We start from the raw sequence: 18566 nt of genomic DNA, 5'->3' as shown, positions 1-18566 counted from the left end.
TTGAAGTAATAAAACAAAATATATTTTTTTGCATATATTATTCCTTAGTAAATAAACACAGATTAATGACAAGGAATCCTGTTTTCAATTTTGAATATTTACCTTCTCAATAAATCCAGTGGCAGATGCCTGTACTGTGTAATAATAATTCTTCTCCTCAATAATTTTTTCTTTCGCAAACAGACACAAAGTAAACAGTACAAAATTTGTTTTTAATTTTAACTAATATCAAGGTGAAAAAAAAACGTTATTCGTCTGAGGAACATAATACACAGAAATCTCCAGTAGATGTTGAGATAATTTTGCTGTTTTTCACTTCGTCAAATATAATTTCACAACTTACTGTTTTGTTTGTTGATTTTTAGCACGTACGTATTTTCTTTTTATCCTCACAAATATAAATATCCTTATAAAAAGAACAAAAAAATAGAGAGAAATCTTTCGTTTCGTCTCGTGTTTTAGAAATGTGTCCACACTAGCGGACGATGCAGAATCGTGCAACCGCAGGTTCCAAAGACGCGGAGGAAATCTTTCAACATGGCAGAAAGTTACGTGGTTCAATCCTAGTCCTAGTAAACGAAATATCAACAACAATAGCAACGAAATTGCAAGTGAATTAAGTGAAATAAGAAAACTTATTTTTTTTAAATGAGCCGACCACTACCTTCCCGTCGTACATTAATATGTTTACCGTACCGAGAACAAGATTTTTTTATGAACTGAAACGTAAAGGGGGTTCCCCAACAAAATTGGGGCTTTTATGAACCAAGTAAAAAATCCTACAAGCATTTACAGAAGCTCTCTTACCTGCAGGTACAATTTCAAATACGCAGGGCTGTTCTTGCTTGCCTACATCATTAGTGGCCCAACAGGACAGTGATTCCAGGTCGTCCGTTGGGGTAAAATGCAAGGTTGACACGCCCCCATTGTTTAGCATTTTCGCCCCCAGGACGGGAAGGACACCCTTGCTCGTATTGTAAGTCCAGGAAAAGCGAACATCTCCTGGAACAGCGTCCACGTGACACTGGACGACAAGTGTCTCGTACGGGACCGCACCGACCCTCATAACTTTATAACCCTCTCTGCAGCGGGGAGCGTCTGAAAATAATTATCCATTTTTAGTTTCCTTTAAACGAGGAAATTCCCTTACTCATCCAAAGTTTATAATGCAATTTTAAATATTCACAAGCTATTTTGTAAATATTTGAGGCGTGTACGCCGCAGCTGAAAGGATAAGTACTCATGAAAACATTATCAAAAGACAACGGCGCTGAAAATTTCATGAAATGAATCTTTTTTAAATTAGCCAGAAGGGTGTACACGAAAACGCGTGCAGAGCTGCGAAATTAAACAACATATAACATTTATATGAGGCGCAGGAGACGCAAGACTGTTAAATTTAATTGGTTTAATATACCTTCTATGCACGTTGTTATCGTTAGAGATCCGATTCATTCTTGCAATAATCCCAGTTCACTTTTTATTAGAAGATATAATTATTTGTTTAATTAGAATCTTTCGAGTTCTATTAAAACAGAGCATTTTATTAAGAAAGCGAAATTCGTTTATGGTTAACCTAGTGCAGTTTAATATTCTAATATCTAATCAGATTTTGTTACTTTGAATATAGTAAGTAATTTGAAACTGTACAAAATGACAAATTTCAGTAAAATTCGGTACTGAGAATAATAAACAAAATTTGTATTTGCTAAATAAAAATTTTGCCATGTTTGATAGAAATGAAAATTTCCAACTTTCAGATATTGTGTCTAATAATCCATCTTTTTCTATGCCACTTGTATCTGAAGAGCTTCTTGTTACCTTAATGTCAAAGTTGGGTAATAAGTTTATTGCCGGTGATGACCTTATTCCAAGTCTCATTATTCGTGATGCAAGATTTGCATTTTCTCAACCTCTTATGATAATCTTTAGTCTCCCCATAAAAATTTCCACTTTCCTGGATCAATGGAAACGTGACACCAATTTTTAGAAAACAAAATATTTCACAACTGGTTAATTATTATCGTTTGATTTCAATTATTTCTATTTTTGTAGAAACATTTGCGAAGGTCTTTTATACAAATACCTACCACAACGTACGTAAATGTTTCATTACGTATTTTTAAAAATTAATATCTCTATTATTCATGGAAATTTCGTAACGCTGTGTTGGTGAAAAACCACGTTTTGAAATTTCTATAAATAATTGAGATATTGATTTTTAAATATACGTGTAAAAAGTTTCACCAAAAGTTTTAAAATAGTGACGATGGTAAATGTTTTTAAAAACACTGCCGCTGTATTATAGAGAGAAATTTTGGACAATAAGTCTGTTAATAATTAGATATTATATTCTGAAAAGGTATTGAACAAGTGAAAACGTTTTTTCTAGAATTGCTTATATCGAGTGTCCCAAAAAATTAATTATAAGCTTATAAAGATTTCACCAATTGAAGTAATGTCAGGAGTGGAATATTAGCTAGGTAGGCAGTAAAAATTCTCTTATTAATTTCTCGTACCTGCTACAAATTTTCTGTTTTAAAAAGCGCACAAAATAAAAAAAAATAATGTATTTATTTTGTTTAAGTAAATACCTGTGTCAAGTTAAAGCTTCACATAATGTATTTACTAGTTAGAAATTTTACAACCACAAGCGCCCTAAATTTGCTATTATTTAACCCGCGTTTGACATAAATATCTACACGCCTATACAAATATCCTGTACTCCACAGCACTTGACTAGTTAATGCTGCAATGAATGTTATAGGGATATGCAGCTTGCTGGTCTACTAATGCTAATTTATTCAAGAAACATTAATTATTCAACGTCGACCCGAAATAAAACAGTCTTCCTGAGTTTTTCAAGTAATTAAAGGAAATTGTTTTGCACGTAGTAAATTTTCCATGAGGGTTAGGATTATCACGTCATCCGTTTACTTTTAATGTTCATCGAGTTTCCTGTTTAAAAACAGAATACATAGAGCGGGCTAACATTTTTGGATCTATTGATTAAGTTTTTTATAAAACATTAATCTTGAGTTTCTCAACGTTGGAATTAGAGATTCGGAGAAACTTCAATATAGTTTGAAATTATAGTCAGAACGTTACAAAAATTAGTGGTAGGCGGAATCCTAGCGCAGGGACGTTTTCAAAAACAAAAAATTGGTCCAAGGTTACTTCGACAGAGGCATAAATAACATCCCTTGTCCTTCAGCACTAGGTAAAAACAATCTGAAGCCCAAGAAAATATCCCCCTATCCCAGTACCTCAATTAAAGCGATTTGTATGTTATATTGGAATTCAAATCAATTGTTTTTAGTTTAACTAGTAATTTGTGTGAAATTTTAAAATAAGTTATCTACTTCAGTTACTCAAATAATGTTAACAAACGAATCCCAAAGAGAACAAAAAAAAAATTCAAGAGGTTATATCGACCAATATTCGCGGCAACTATTACAGTTCTGCAAAGTTCAAGCAACCAGTTACGCTATGACTGAAAGTTTAAGGAAACCTTTGCTAAACTTTATTATCGGAAGCGTAAAGCTTAGGAAATTTTTTAAACAAAACGTCAACGTTTTCTTAGACACTGAATTTGTTGGGCCAGGTTTATACTTTTCTAATCAAATGCTATAAAATGTTGCGTACTTTTGTGTCGTAACAGATAATTATTATAATACAGACGATTTGCTTTAGAATTATTTTAAAATTATGTGTACGTAACAGTATTACTTAAGTAAAATTTTATCATTCAATAAAGCGCTGTTACGAGTTCATTATTATAAAAATATGTCATTAAATGGAAGAAGATTATGATGTCGTTAACAAAGAAATAGTAATGGCATCATAACTCTTTATTTAAAAACTTCTTTAGTGCTATTTACTTGAGTAGCAGTAAATTTTACAAATCGTATTTTCTTACATTACCGTAATAAAATAAAAATCCATCATCTCGAAACGCCCACGGTGTTGATGAAACAGTTGTTAATGACGCGGTGACAAAACGCTCTTCTTTTCCATTCGCATTGCTATCTGACGATTTCCAGGACAATTCCCGACATATCCTTACCGCTATCACAGACGTGTCCTCCGAGTTTTCTGGTTTCATAAATAAGTAGGATTTATTGCGACATGCACTTCGTGACTCCAGTTCTCAACATCACTTCTCTGCAGATGATGAGACTTTGTCACACACCCACTTTTCCGGCATTTATCATTTCTTACAAGAAAAAGCAACACTGAAAGAAATATTGTTCTCCCAGTTTTATCACAAGATGATAAAAAGAAAATAATGAAAGAAAATCCGTGTGGACGGCAAAGAAACCGAAAATTATTTCGTCCTAATAATATTTCCTGTAATTAAAATATTTTCAATCTGATAGAAAACATGCACAAGGGAAGTGTTTCTCAGTCCTCGATTGTTGTTTTACGTTCTACACAAGATGGTGGTTGATAAGGTTGGCGCAATCAAGCAAAACATCAGTAATTAACCAAACAACACGAGTCTGTAATTGTTTTAATGCGTGCTGGACAGCAGAAGGTTCAACGGAACTAGCCATCAGGCAGGCGTGCAATTGAATGAAAAATAGAAAATTAGAAATGCATCGATGGCCTTCAGATGTGTTGCATCAAATTAGAAAAAAAATTATAGAACCCTGTGTTATCAAAGTGTCCCTTCTGCTGCACAATCATCGTGAAGTATTGACCTTAAAAGTACAAACTTTAGTGTAAAAACAAAAATATGCGTACAAACATGTATTACAATAATTAAAACGAATATATTTTTGATTATTCCCTTATTTTTTTTAAAGGATTTCTCAATATTAATACGGAAATACTTATGTATTTATTATTATATTTATACTATCCAGATTTTTGAAAAAAAATCAAAATTGTATGACAACATTTGGCACTTTAATTGTTAACCTGCAAAGCTGAATGCTCTGAAATCTCGCGGATGTTTCAAAGTTATCGTAATTATGGTAAATTTTTGATCAAAATATCGTCATCTCAAAATTTTGCCGAATTAATACTATCGAAAATGTTCAAAATATGATAAATCTATACTTGTGATTCATCACTCTATTTATAGTATATTTAGAATGGCTTATACAGGGCGAGTCAAGGAATTAATGAAGGCGTCGATTTATGTCATTGATTAAATTATCAGCTTACTATTATTATTACATCACTTCCATCTAAATTGATGTACCCGTCCTTGCATAAATGTTGATAAAATCATCACAAAATTTTGTAAAGGAAAAACTCATTTGAAACATACGCGTAGCACACTTCTTTATATTTACCTTAATATTTCATACATGTCTTTATTCAGCTTTAACGTTTGGGTTGATGTTTGTTGGCGGATTTATTTTCAGGTTAAATACACACAATTCACCACCTTACTAAAATAATTACTTACAACAGAAACATATGAATTTATCGTTACCTGTAATTTTGAAAACATGTATCTAGATACTAATATTTGTTTCATTTTGATTTTAATAATTAGGTAGCTATAATAAATAATTTATCTAAATAAAAATATTTAAATAATGCTCAACACCGATTTTCTTCTTAAAAAAGCAAATAAGTGCTGCTAAAATATTTCCGCATTTTCAGTAGTTTTTACTAAATGAGTACTGTTCATTCAATTAATCAGAATATAGTTACGAAATAAACCCATACGCCGCCCCGGTACGACACCTATGGGTTTTCAAGTATGTGCGGCGATGATGGGTGACTCATCGTCGGTGACGGCGGCTGGATGGCGTACGCTAATAAGTCGCAATGGGTACTCCAAAATAAGCCTAGAAGCGGTGACGGAGACCGCTCGTGAAGAACCGGATGGCAGTTTAAGTGGAAGTAATCAAATCAGTGAAGTCCAGACAACGGAGTCTAGTCAAATTCATTCCAGTCGAGTTGAAGTTATTCTGTACATAATCGCTATATAGTTAGTCGTGTAAACCAATATAAATGGGAAATAAATTGTTCAGTTTTACCCACGTCGATTTTAAATTACTATCCCCGTAACACTGGTGTCGGAAGTGAAATTTAAAATTAAAAAGTAGTTTTACGACGAATTACGGGCAGATTGCACAAGAGTTCTGAATATTGATGCCTGTTGAGACTAGACCTCAAATTGCGAAAAAGGAAGAACAACTAAAACTGATTATAACTATGCTCGCACAGATGGACGCAAAAAACCGAGAAATGGACGAGAAAATGACGACAAGAATGGAAGCAATGAACGCAAAAATGGATGCAAGAATCAAGGTAATGGACAAGAAGTTGGACGCAAAAATGGAATAAATGGGCGAGAAAATAGGAGCAAGAATGAGAAAAGTGGATGCAATAATCAAAGAAATGGACAGAAAAATGGACTCAAGAAGGGAGAATAAAACTATAGAAGATCATGAAAATGATAGAAGATAGAATAGAAAAGACAATGAAGAAATTTGAAAAGATAGTAAAAAATTCAACAACCAATGGTTCTTTAATGTGACGTCGGAATCCAGAACAATTCAATCACCCACCTACGATGGCCAGACACCATGGTCAGGTCAGGTCAGGTCAGGTCAGACGATGGCCAGACACCATGGTCATCGTACAAGAAGCAACTTGAAGCAGCAGTGACAGCAGGTTCTTGGGAAGAAGAACAGAAGGCTACAACCTTGGTGCTAGCTAGTGAGAATAAGGCCGACAGAGAAGTGAAAATCAGAAGTTTGACCAGAGGTAGTGGTTCAAGTATACCGGGGAAGATTTATGAAAATCCAGCAGCAATCACCATCGATACTGGCGCTGAGGTATCAATTGTGCGTAAAGGATGCGTGAGAGCTGAAGATGTAGAACCTATAGCCGAAACGGTCAGATTGAAAATTGTAACTGTATTGGTCAACTGAAAATAAGACATTGCGCCCTCGTGGCTAACATGGAATATGACTTCATTTTGGAAATGGATTTGATTGATCGCCACGGATTGACAATTGATACAGTGAAGGAAGTCCTACGTCTTGAAAATAAAGCCTACAAGATTGATCGTTTATCAGAAGTGCAAACACTACGACTAGGTTGATCAGCGCAGAACACGGTTCAACAGCAGGAAGAAAGCAGTTGTAAGAGATGATGAATGGACTACAACTCGATTTAAAAAAGACCAGGAGGAAGACGTGGATACTGCACCGTTCCTCAGATGGAAAGAAGATTGGATCGAACGATCTGGCTGGTCGGATATGTCACACGATTCACCTTCTCTCAAGGCGTTATGGGCTCAATGAGACTCCTTACATGTCGAGAACGGATTGCTTAAGCCAACTTGGGAAAGTCCAGATGGGGGGCATATTACTGTTGGTGGTTCCGATCATTCGAACCAAGGGAGTACTTCGACAAATACATGAGGCTCTGGTGCTCATTTTTGGAATCAACGAGACCCTTGCTAAAGTCAGGGAGAAATTCTACTGGGTCCCTTTTCGGGAAGACGTAGAGAGATGGTTCAAGTAGTGTAGGACCTGTGCGGCCGACCATTAGAACGAGAGGGTCTATAAAACCATACAACGACTTTTGGAGGAACTGCAGGAGATATAACAGGAAAACTGTCAAAGGCTACGACGATGGCTTACAGAAAAGGCTGTCTAGCGTTCACGAAGTGCTACACCACGAGAATAGAGTGGCGAGTGGTAGAATGAAGACATGTTACAATATTAGGAACAACCCAGTAGGGTTCCAGGCAGGAAATTTGATATGGCTTTATAACCCCCGAAGAAGGATTGATCGTTGCACGAAGTTTTCACCAGACTGGGAAGGCCCATTACTGTCGTGATGAGGATCAATGCTATCGTTTGCAGGATTCGACAATGGTCGAAGACGAAAATGAAGATCGTTCACTTAGGCCGCCTCATGAAGAACGACAGTCACACCAGTGATGTTTCTGATAGGAACGATCAGAACTACAGAGGGGGCAGTGTTACGAAATAAACCCATACGCCATTCTGGTACAACGCCTATGAGTTTTCTAGTATGTGCAGCGATGATGACTCATCGCCGGTGACGGCAGTTGTACCAAGAGCTGTTAAAATCCTTCTATTTCACTGCAAAATAATATAGAATATATATAATTGTAGCTGCTGAAAAACTACAGCAAAAATTTCATCATCGTCACTGAATCATAACGATCATCAACAAGTAGTTTTTCAAATAAAATTTGACCTATAATTCTAAATAATGAGCCCATGTTAATTTCCAAAAAACAGATCCAAATTGTCAAAAACGAATAATTGTATTTAAACTGTCTACAACGCGAAGCAGTTAAAAGATGTTTGAGCGTTTTATTATGTAATACCTGTTAAAAAGTACCATGTTTTACTGTACAAACAATGTAAGGAACCGAAAACGAAAAATTTAAAACCAGGAGTGACAAATATACCCCAAACTTGAAAACAAAACAAGACTAAGAAGGAGGAATAAACAAGTTAATTCTTCATGGAATACGAAGAGAACCTGAAATTGCCGAATATTTACTTATCATTAGCTAACTCGGATTTCTGCCATAACGGATCAGAGACGATATGCGATGAGAGAAGATATTCAAGTTGATATCAGTGGAAGAAGAGAAGACGGAGGACGGAATACCGAATATAGATTATATTCCAAAATCAAACTATATTAAATTTTTAGATTTTTAGACAGTACTGGGAATAAGATTCCAACTATAGATAGGTCTATATCTGTATATTCAACGCAGGTGATTTCCAAGATTCGATAGTATTGAAAAGACGAACTGACAGCAAAAGTCTAAGAATATCGAAGACCATGGAGGAACTCTGGTCCAAATCGAAAATATTCAAGAAAATGTGGAAAAGTATTCATCTCTATAGCGACTTCTAAGAAACACTGAACAGGAAAAACACAGCACACTTTGAGATTTAACACAACTATTAACAGGCTTATGATAAAGCAATGCGCAAAATTTATAAAATGTGCACCATTTGTTTTTGAAAAAAATGCAAAAATATGTCAAACCTTTCATTTTACTCTCCACGTTTTGACAAGGTCAAAAAAATTTTACATCAAATCTGTAATAGTTATGAAGAATTTTGATCAGATGATTTGCAAACGTTGACTATGCGCGTTAAAAATCTGAACTCGTCAGCAATAATATCCTTGATTATAATACTTAGTATAAAAAGTTGGTATACAATTTCGATTTTTTGCGAACATTTGGATGCCTCGGGGAAAACCTCCAGGCAGATTCATAAACCACGAATACAGGAGTATGTTATTCTATTAAATTTAAATCCTCAGTGCATGAAAAATTTTGAGAGGGTGTCATCACATTGTTGGGGAGAATGATCAGAGACATTCTGGTTAGCGTTTTACAATCAACACGATATTCCTAACATTCAGAATTTAATAAGAAACGATCCAGTAGTTTCTAAGATTATCATATTGATAAAAATTAACACAGACAGCAGTCAGCTGGAGAAATGAAAACGGGAAACCCTTTTTTTCATATACATGAAGCGTCGAGAAAGCATCAAAGTAGCCAGTCGCCCCATGTACCTTATCAGAAATACTTCCTTAGCTTACGCTCGGGAAGTAAAAATCATATGTGCAAGTATTTTAATCACGCTATTTGAATTATGTTGGTTCAAGATGGTGGTTTATGTAAACCAAAAAACCATATTTATGATAATGATATAAAAACTAAGGTACTTGGATGGCCACCAGGGGCGGCTTGTCCTATGAGGCAGGTGAGGCAGTGCCTCACCAATGAATTTTACGCCTTATTAGGATTTTTACTATTTTCAACGACACATTTCGGCCAATAATTTGTGTCTTTTTTCTAAAATTTTAAAAATAAATATGGAAAATTATATTCTTATTTTTATCTCAGTAGGTACTCGTTGCTCCCTTAATTAAACAGCGCGCTGAAACACTCGACACAACATGTATTTTGTGACGCGAATGAGGCAAACTCGGAGCTTGCCTCTACAGCGGATATAGAAATCATATCGTTAATAGGCAAGCAACCTGCAATACACTCATAAGCGGTATGAGTTGAAAAAAGACAAAATTGAGGCTAGCCTCATTTCCGTGCTTGCAAAAGAGATGGACAACAATATTTGCGCGCGGAGAACGTGCGATTCCAATGCAGTCTGCATTTGCAGAAGTATTCAAAATTAGGCCGTTGATTGTTTTGCCACAAATCTGTGTGTGTATAAATTGATTCAAAATTTCGGTAACAGAATTTTGTCTTACGAGTGCCTACGTTTGTGTGTGTCGCGTTAGTGCTTTGTGCTTGTCATAATTTGATTTCGGTAATCCTTATTTAAGATTACGAGTAAATCGGAATTTTTCTCTACTAACGTTAAATGACAATAGCAGTTCTGTTTTTTCTACTTTCACGTATGATGATAAATTGTATGTAGTTAAGGAATTAAAACGGCCGGTTCCTTATTTGAGTAAATCGTTAATTATTGATCTATAAAAAAGATTAAAATAAATCCAGAGTATTTATGTTTTATATGTTTTTCGTTTTCTTTTTTGTTATAAATCAAATAGGTTTATTTTATGTTGTATTTAATTTTTTTCGATACGTTTTCTTTAAAGTTTATTTTAATTTTGTTTTTTTTTAAGTTATATTAGTTTTTTCTGACCACGTTTCCCTTTCCTTTTGTCCTGTCATTCCCATCCTTTCCTTACAAGAGTTCCTTACACCTTCACGTTGGTTCTTGGTGGACAGTTAAATGAGTTTACAAATTTGTTTATTTGACTAAGTAGAAAATATTTAAGTAATCTTGATTTATTTATATTTTGGAGCGTATTGTGCTTTGCCTCATCAACTTTTCAAGTCATGAGCCGCCCCTGATGGCCACATGTGAAAATTCCAAGTAAAACAGATTTCATACCCTAATAACTAGTTACGACGTTCATGATTTTTGCCAACTAAGTAAGTAATCCTGTTCTTTCTTACAAATCAATGTAAGGGTCTCTTAATCGAAGTTGGGTGTGTACTTTACGCTTTGCTTTTTAATGACTGCACTACTACGCCCATTTATATGTAAATAAATGTTAATGTGGGCTTTGGAAGTATACAAATAAAGAAATATTTTTTTTGTTTGTCTGATTTATGGTCTATAATTTATATTTTAACACCAAAATATAACTATTATGCCACTTTTGTAGCAAATGTTAATCATTTTGATACGTATCGCAAAGAAAAACAATTAGAACATTTAAAACACTCATTTCATTTGGTGAAATTATTATGTACTTATTCCCACTTGCGGAGTTTATCGATAAATAATTTTTGAAGTTCTTATTATTCTAAGAAAACTAAGGTTAATCAATTTCCTTTCAACTTCTGAAAGATCCAGCGTAGGTATACATTACCTCAATCTATCGTGATCACCCCCACTTCTAATTAAAATCAGTCATCAATGAAATAGAAACGTTTTGATTTCGACTGAATGTGGGCTAAACAGCAGCTGTGCTTTAATCAATCCTGTTACACAGAAAATACAATCGCCAACGAATCCATGTAATTATAGTACTCTGAATCTGATATTATTCCATTTAGGTGTTATTAGTTCTATATAAAATACTTTCATGATCAGATTATATCTGTATTTTTCGTTAAACTTTGTTTACTTTTCTAATAATAGATTTTAGCTTAACAAAGTTTATTCTAGGACACGAAGTCACTAACGACATACACGCAACTTTGGACAATGCTACAAAGTTGTCTTCTATAAACTATTAAGTATCTGCGTATTTTGCACCACTATATGTGCTCTAAAACAGAACATAAAATAATTTCTTAAAATGCTTGAATATTATTAAATATGCTTGAAATATCTACTATACCTACATTAAAACACCCCCCCCACACAAAAAAAAAACGATCAATTAGTAACTAGTAGAGGGTTTTTTGATCACGTGTTATAATAAAAATAATAAAAACGATATAATTTAAATAAAAATTTTTGGAATATCAATCCAATAAATTTGCTTATACATCTATGACTTGTTGGCTCTTTATAATCACAGTATTCATTATCACAATTTTTTCTGATTTGACTTCTCATTTTTCACTTGCATTCAAAGGTTCGTTTTCATTTTGTCTTAATTCATCACGTTATCTGCAAATTCATGAAACGCCTGATACTTTTCTTAAAGACACAGACAGATGCTATCGGCTGCGCTGATGAATGGAAGTTCGATCCGCAACTTATCTAAGGCAAGCTTGACTTGGTTTCGTTTCTGGTTATGGTAAGTATATCGATGGTGTGTGAATTCCGACTGCACAGTGAGGAATATTTTCGGAGCGTTCAGGGATTCGAACGTTGTGGTTGGCACACACGTTGCCTAACATGCCACATGCACAGGGAGTAAAAGCAAAGGGTGTGCATTTGAACGGAGTGGATGGCCACCAAAACACATCGCGGTGTAACATATTGTACGTAAATGCCTATTTAACATGAAGGCAGTCGTGTTTGTTAATCCACCGCATTTATTTCACAGAGATCCGCAAAATTATTTCGGAACAGAAAAAAGGTGATTTGTTGCAGCCTCCGCAGGGCCATTAAAAGATTTGAGAAAATACAGTTTAATAGCGCAGAAGGATTTTTTATCACAAAGTTAACGCTGTTATTTCCTGCATAGATGTGGAAAAACGTTTTATTAGTAGTATGTTAAATTTAAAAGAGAAAATGAATTATTATTTATTTATTAATCACAGCACAATACTTAACAAAATAAATGGCGAATTTCATACATTTGCCTTGAAAAATTGGCTTAAGGTTATTTAGGCAGAACTTCTATCGTCCCTGAAGTACAGGCGAACAAGTACAGATTCTTCGAAAAATTATAAAATTTAATTTTGTGAACTTTATTTTTTTTATGATAACCCTATGAGTTAAAATAAAGATATGTGTGGACTGTTAGAGTACAGGTAAAGGAGCAGATATGTGTATGTTTAAAGTAAGTGAGCTTTTCCATAACAAAATTTTGTGATGACGTTAACAGCATTTTAGCAAGGACACATATATCAATGTGGATAGGTGCAGTGAGCCATTCTTGATTTGAAGATCGATACGTTATCTACGATATGAATTTTTATTAGAAAGCCACTTTAGACTCGAAATTTTAGGAATCATAGGTTATATTTGGATTAATCCAAGCAAAAACGAAAACAGTATTAAAATCAGCCTTTATTACCAAAATGTTCGCAGTCTGAAGAATAAATTGGATACTTTTTTTGGTGCTTCTTGTATCAGCGAATATGATTTAATATGTCTAACAGAAACTTGTTAATAAATTCAGTATCTAATTCTGAGTTTATCTGTACCAAAAGAGCATATTTGTGTTCAGCGAATAAACTTAACTTCTTTTTCAAATGTTTGTCTCGCAATTGATCTGGTTGGATGTCTACTAACTTTGGATTACCATATCCTGTCTGTTTTTCTAATATATATTCCCAGTACTCCATCTACTGATGAGCCTAACACTTTATGTGACTTTTTCGAAGAAAAGTGGTTCCATTTCACAAATATGATTTTAATAGGAGAGTTTAATATTCCTTATTTTAGTCAAAATATTGATCTCCGTCATAAATTGTAATAACAAATTGTTAGATTTATCTTTTTCAAACTAGGAATGCTCTGTTAGTGATGTTGATTCTTCACTAGTTATTGAAGACATATATCATCCGGCTTTGTCATTTATTATATTATATAATCAATTATAAAAACTTTTCAAGTGCTGATGCTGACGTCAAGACATAGAATCTTCGAAAAGCTGACTTTATTTCCCTCACCGCGATTTGCTAAATGTTGATTGGTCGAGATTAGCTACTTTTTCTTTAGTTGACCATATGGTTGACTATTTTTATAAAACATTATTTAATTTGGTTGATAAATTTGTTCCTATTTTTCGCTCAAGAAAGAGACGTTATCCTGCTTGGTTTGATAGTGAGATTAGAAGTCCTATAAAAAAAGATTGTTGTCTAAAATAGTACAAAAGCTCCGACTTATTCGCTGAACTAACTAAATTTAAAGAAGCGAGAGCATCTATTAAAAAAAATAGCTTCTATTGCCTATAATTCGTACCTCAAAAGGATCCAAGAAAACCTTTAAACTGATCCCAAGCAATTCTGGCGTTTCATTAAAGCAAAGAAAGGTGGAACTACAATTCCCGGAAAGATGTCCTTTGAGAACAATACTTTTGAAACTCTCAACGATATCGTTAATACTTTTGCTGATTTTTTTTTTCTGATCTTATGGAGTGTAATGCTTTAACTGATGGAGATGGTTGTTTCGGAAGTTCCACTGTAAATATACCTAATATTACACAAAATGGTATTATTAAGGCCATTCGGCAAGTTTCAATTAATCGAACCGCTGTTGCTGATTTTTAATAATTTTTTTCTATAAAATGGAAAAGCTCCAAGGTTTGTCCGATCCTGAAATCAGGTGTTTTTTCTGAGATTAAAAATTATAGACCCATTTCTCTGTTGTGCAATTTTGCTAAAATTTTTGAGTCAGTTATACATTCCTATACAACATGATTGTTTGGATCATGAGTCTACAACAATTAATCTTCTGACATTTTCCCAATTCGTATCGCAAAAGTTATACCAACATTGTCAGGTAGATGTTATCTACACTGATTTGGCTAAAGTATTTGACCGGATAGACCATCTTGAAGAAATTATTCAGTTTTGGTTTCAGTAAAAAGTTATTATAATTATTAATATTATTACTAACAACATCTTTCCCAACGGGGTAGACCCAGTTACAGAGAAAGCAAAACCATAAAAAAGTGATAAAGGGCAAAATGGTGAGAGTTCCGCAAGAATAAATAATATATATATATAAGACACCAAATATCCTTCTAAAAGACAGTATCATAAGGAAATTTGCTGAATCGCCTTTCAGGATACACACCATCTTCAAAATAAATTAGAAACTTTAGAAACAAACGCTGCACAGACTCAATGTGATTAATATGGACTTGATATATAGGTTGCCATACAACCGAACCGTACTGCAATTGGGATCTGACTAACGCAAAAAATAAAGTTTTTAGAGTTAATGTCTTAGTGACTGAAATCCTTTCAATTTCATATATGAACCTATAAATTTTATTTACTTTAGTAACCATCTGATTAATAAGTGGAACGAATGTGAATTTCTCATCAAATAAAATTCCGAGGTCAGTAATCTTATCAACCCGTTTTAAATTTATATTATTGATAATATACTGGAAAAATAGTGGTGACTCTTTACGAAAGTACGAAATGCCCAAACACGTCGAAATATTTAAGAATAGTCGATTTCTTAGGCACCATTAAGAGATATTATCCAAATCAGCTTAAAGAGCAAAGCAGTCTTCGATGGAAGTAAAGTGGAATTTTATAAATCTTGTAGTCATCCGCAAATAGTAAATTATCAACGATCACAACATTGGTAATATCAGTCATAAATATCAAAAAACAACAACGGACCCACAATCCACCCCTGCGGCACACCGGAAGTAGGAAATATTTTCTTAGACAACATAACATAACATCTAAACCTGACGCATTGATCTCTATTTAACAGATAACATTTCAACAAATCGAAGAATGCATCTGTACATCCAAATGATTTTAACTTTCGTAATAATACGTAGTGATCAATTTGATGAAACGCTTTAAGAAAATCCAAATACTTTAGATCAATCTGTTTTCTATTATCGATTGCCTCTGATGTAAACTGTGTAAAACAGACTAAATTTGTAATGGTGACCGCCTACCCATAAATCCATGCTGCAAGGGGCTAATGTACACTTTTATATTATATTTTACGCTCAGCACATAAATTGTACAGTACAATGGTTTTTCATCGCAGCCATTGCTGGTTCTGGAGTTGCTCAAGGATCAGTCCTTGTGCCGCTCATTTTTCTCTTATATATAAATGATTTGCAGTCGGTGTTGTATTGTTTGCTACTATAGTTTGCTAATGATGCCAAATTGTTTTGTGTCACACTGATATTCTTATGAAGATGTTCTATTCCTACAAGACAACCTAAATATCTTACATAATTGGTGCATTGTTAATAAACTCAGGTTAAATATTCCAAAATATAAGATTATTTTATCTTTTATTCGCAAGAAGAATATAATTATATTTAACTATTCCATTGATCAAACTCCTCTTCTCCGGTGCGACTCAACTAAGAATTTTTGAGTATATTTTTGATTTTTGTTTTCAGTTCGATCAGCATTATATTCATGTTGTGGCGGCACAATAACACGTCGGTAAGCAGAGTAAAGATAAGTGTCCTTGTGGTGTAGCGGTTAGCATTCTTGCCCGGAAAGCAAAGAGACGTGGGTTCGAATCTCACCGAGGCACAACATTTTTCTCTGCTTACCTACAATGTTATTTCCTCCTGCAGCTCTATGCTAGGCTTTATCATACGCATTATACCGTGCGTTTATTTTAAGTAGTGTTACGTTGCTCGGGCAAATAAAATTGGCGTGGATTAAACTCAACAATTTATTTATTACTAACTCGAATTTACACGAGTAACTATTGCAACGATCATGTACAGAAAATATTTCGGCGAATTTCACTGAACGCTCTTGACTCAACTACCTGAATCCACCGTTCCCGACGGTCGTCTCTATTTAGACCCATATTTCTGCGATCGAGGTCTTTCTCGAATATCCATCGCGACTGCTGCTTAGAGACTTCCCTGGACGCCGCTTCGGGACTTCCGGTAATCGGGTCCAGAGTTGTCTTTATGCGCCCGTCGCTCCGCCGTTGATGAGTCACCCTTCATCGACACACATACTAGAAAAACCCATAGGCGTCGCACCGGGGTGGTTATGAGTTTATTTTGTAACACTAGGTTAGAATATGCATCCACTGCTTGGTATTCTAACTATCAGGTCTATAATGCTATGGTTGAAATTATTCAGCGTAGATTTCTCAAACACTTGTTTACAAAACACACATCTATCCATATAGAGCTTACGATCACGTACTCCTACTTCATGAATTTGAGTTCATCTCTATCATAGTGAGGAGGAAAATAAATATTCTGTTGCTATTGCACAAGCTTATCAATGGCAAACTTGATCTACCACATATATACAGAAATATTGTCATCGAATGCATAGGACGACCGGCTAGTCCTATGTTTTCTCGATGTTTCATGATCCCTAGGGTTCCACAAGATTGGTCTCCCATTTGTCTGTCGTCTGTCTGTCGTCGATATCGAATTTTATATGTGTGTTAGGAAAAACGCTAACCAAAATTTGTCTAGTCATCTCCACCAACCATTTGATGAAGTTCCATTATTATCTTAAGCAATTAATAATTGTAACGAAATAATGTACTTCTGACCTTGCGGTTTACGAATCCACTTTGATTTTTAACATAATTACTCTACAATTTTTATTATGCAATATTTTCCACGTAGTTAAGTATCGTGTAGAGGGTAAAACGCCAGCAAAAATTATTCTAATCCTCGCCACCAACTATATGATTACGTTCGCTTATTACATTGCGTAATTACGGTTATTTAAATTTTATGAAAAAATATACTCCTGAATTCTCTCTCTCTCTCTTTCTCTCTCTCTCTCTCTCTCCCTCCATTTTTATTAGACACGTAATCTCCAAAACTGCTGTACAATACAAATTGTTGTCAAATTTTGTACCTACATATATTAGAATGTAGATGGTTAAATACTAATCAAAAAATTCTATGTTTATTTGATTTAACTGTTTAACAACAATATACTGCTATAAGTGTGGTTTACGAATCCGCTTTGAGTTTTTCCCTAACCGTCCAAATTTTTGCAAAAACATAATGCACCGTATAATAGGAGTTCACCATTAACGTAAGGCATCCCGGTCGTGGCCTAGTGGTTGAGCGTGAGAAATACGAACCAGACATCGCGCGTTCGTTTTTTTTTTCTTTCTCTAGCATTGTGTATTATCTATATTTATGACGTCATAGCAATTTTTATTTGGATGAATTTACCCCACTTTTTCGAAAACGTGAGAATACGCCCGTCTCTATTTAATAAAAATTATAATAATAATATTCAGAATATCCTGTTCGATTGTGACTGCATCAATAAATTTAGTCCCCTGTTTTGAGGCGACAAACTCATACAAATCAAAACAATTTTTACTTCCCGAGCGAAAGCTAATTCTTCCGTTATTTCCCAAGCGTAAGCTAAGGAAATATAGTAATTGGGACGAATTGCCACTTTTGTATTTTTTGTCTTGCAAGGTAATGGCTTGTTACTAGTATTATCTATGTTAATCACGTCACCACAGAATTGTTTATTCATCAAATTACGAATGAGTCCCCTTATTTTCTTGAAAATAGAGAATGCGCCTGGCGATATTTAATAATGATAAAAATAATAATTGAAATTTGCGTTCCCGTGGCGCAGGGATTGGGGGGGTGCTATTGACCCCGGTTCATCCGTTTATCGAAAAGAATCGAGGAATTTTTATGACTTTGTTTTGTTAGTCTAATTGGGTCCTCAAGAAACCTCAGATGTGCTGTTT

At 34.4% G+C, this 18566-nt stretch overlaps 1 protein-coding gene across 2 annotated transcripts in view; it reads right to left on the bottom strand.

The window, feature by feature from the left end:
- Positions 1–18566, bottom strand: part of LOC135136453 (neural cell adhesion molecule 1) — a 283868-nt gene that overhangs the window by 80647 nt on the left and 184655 nt on the right. For both annotated transcript variants that reach the window (XM_064065718.1, XM_064065717.1), the window contains exon 10: positions 808–1098. In XM_064065718.1, coding sequence (XP_063921788.1) covers positions 808–1098 — 291 coding nt within the window. The remainder of the gene's footprint in view (positions 1–807; positions 1099–18566) is intronic.

Source organism: Zophobas morio, unplaced genomic scaffold (genome assembly GCF_036711695.1).
Source record: "Zophobas morio isolate AGI-343-1 ecotype UQ-CSIRO unplaced genomic scaffold, CSIRO_AGI_Zmor_V1 ptg000026l, whole genome shotgun sequence".
Taxonomy (NCBI): Eukaryota; Metazoa; Arthropoda; class Insecta; order Coleoptera; family Tenebrionidae; genus Zophobas; species Zophobas morio.
This window is presented reverse-complemented; position numbering and strand designations above follow the sequence as displayed.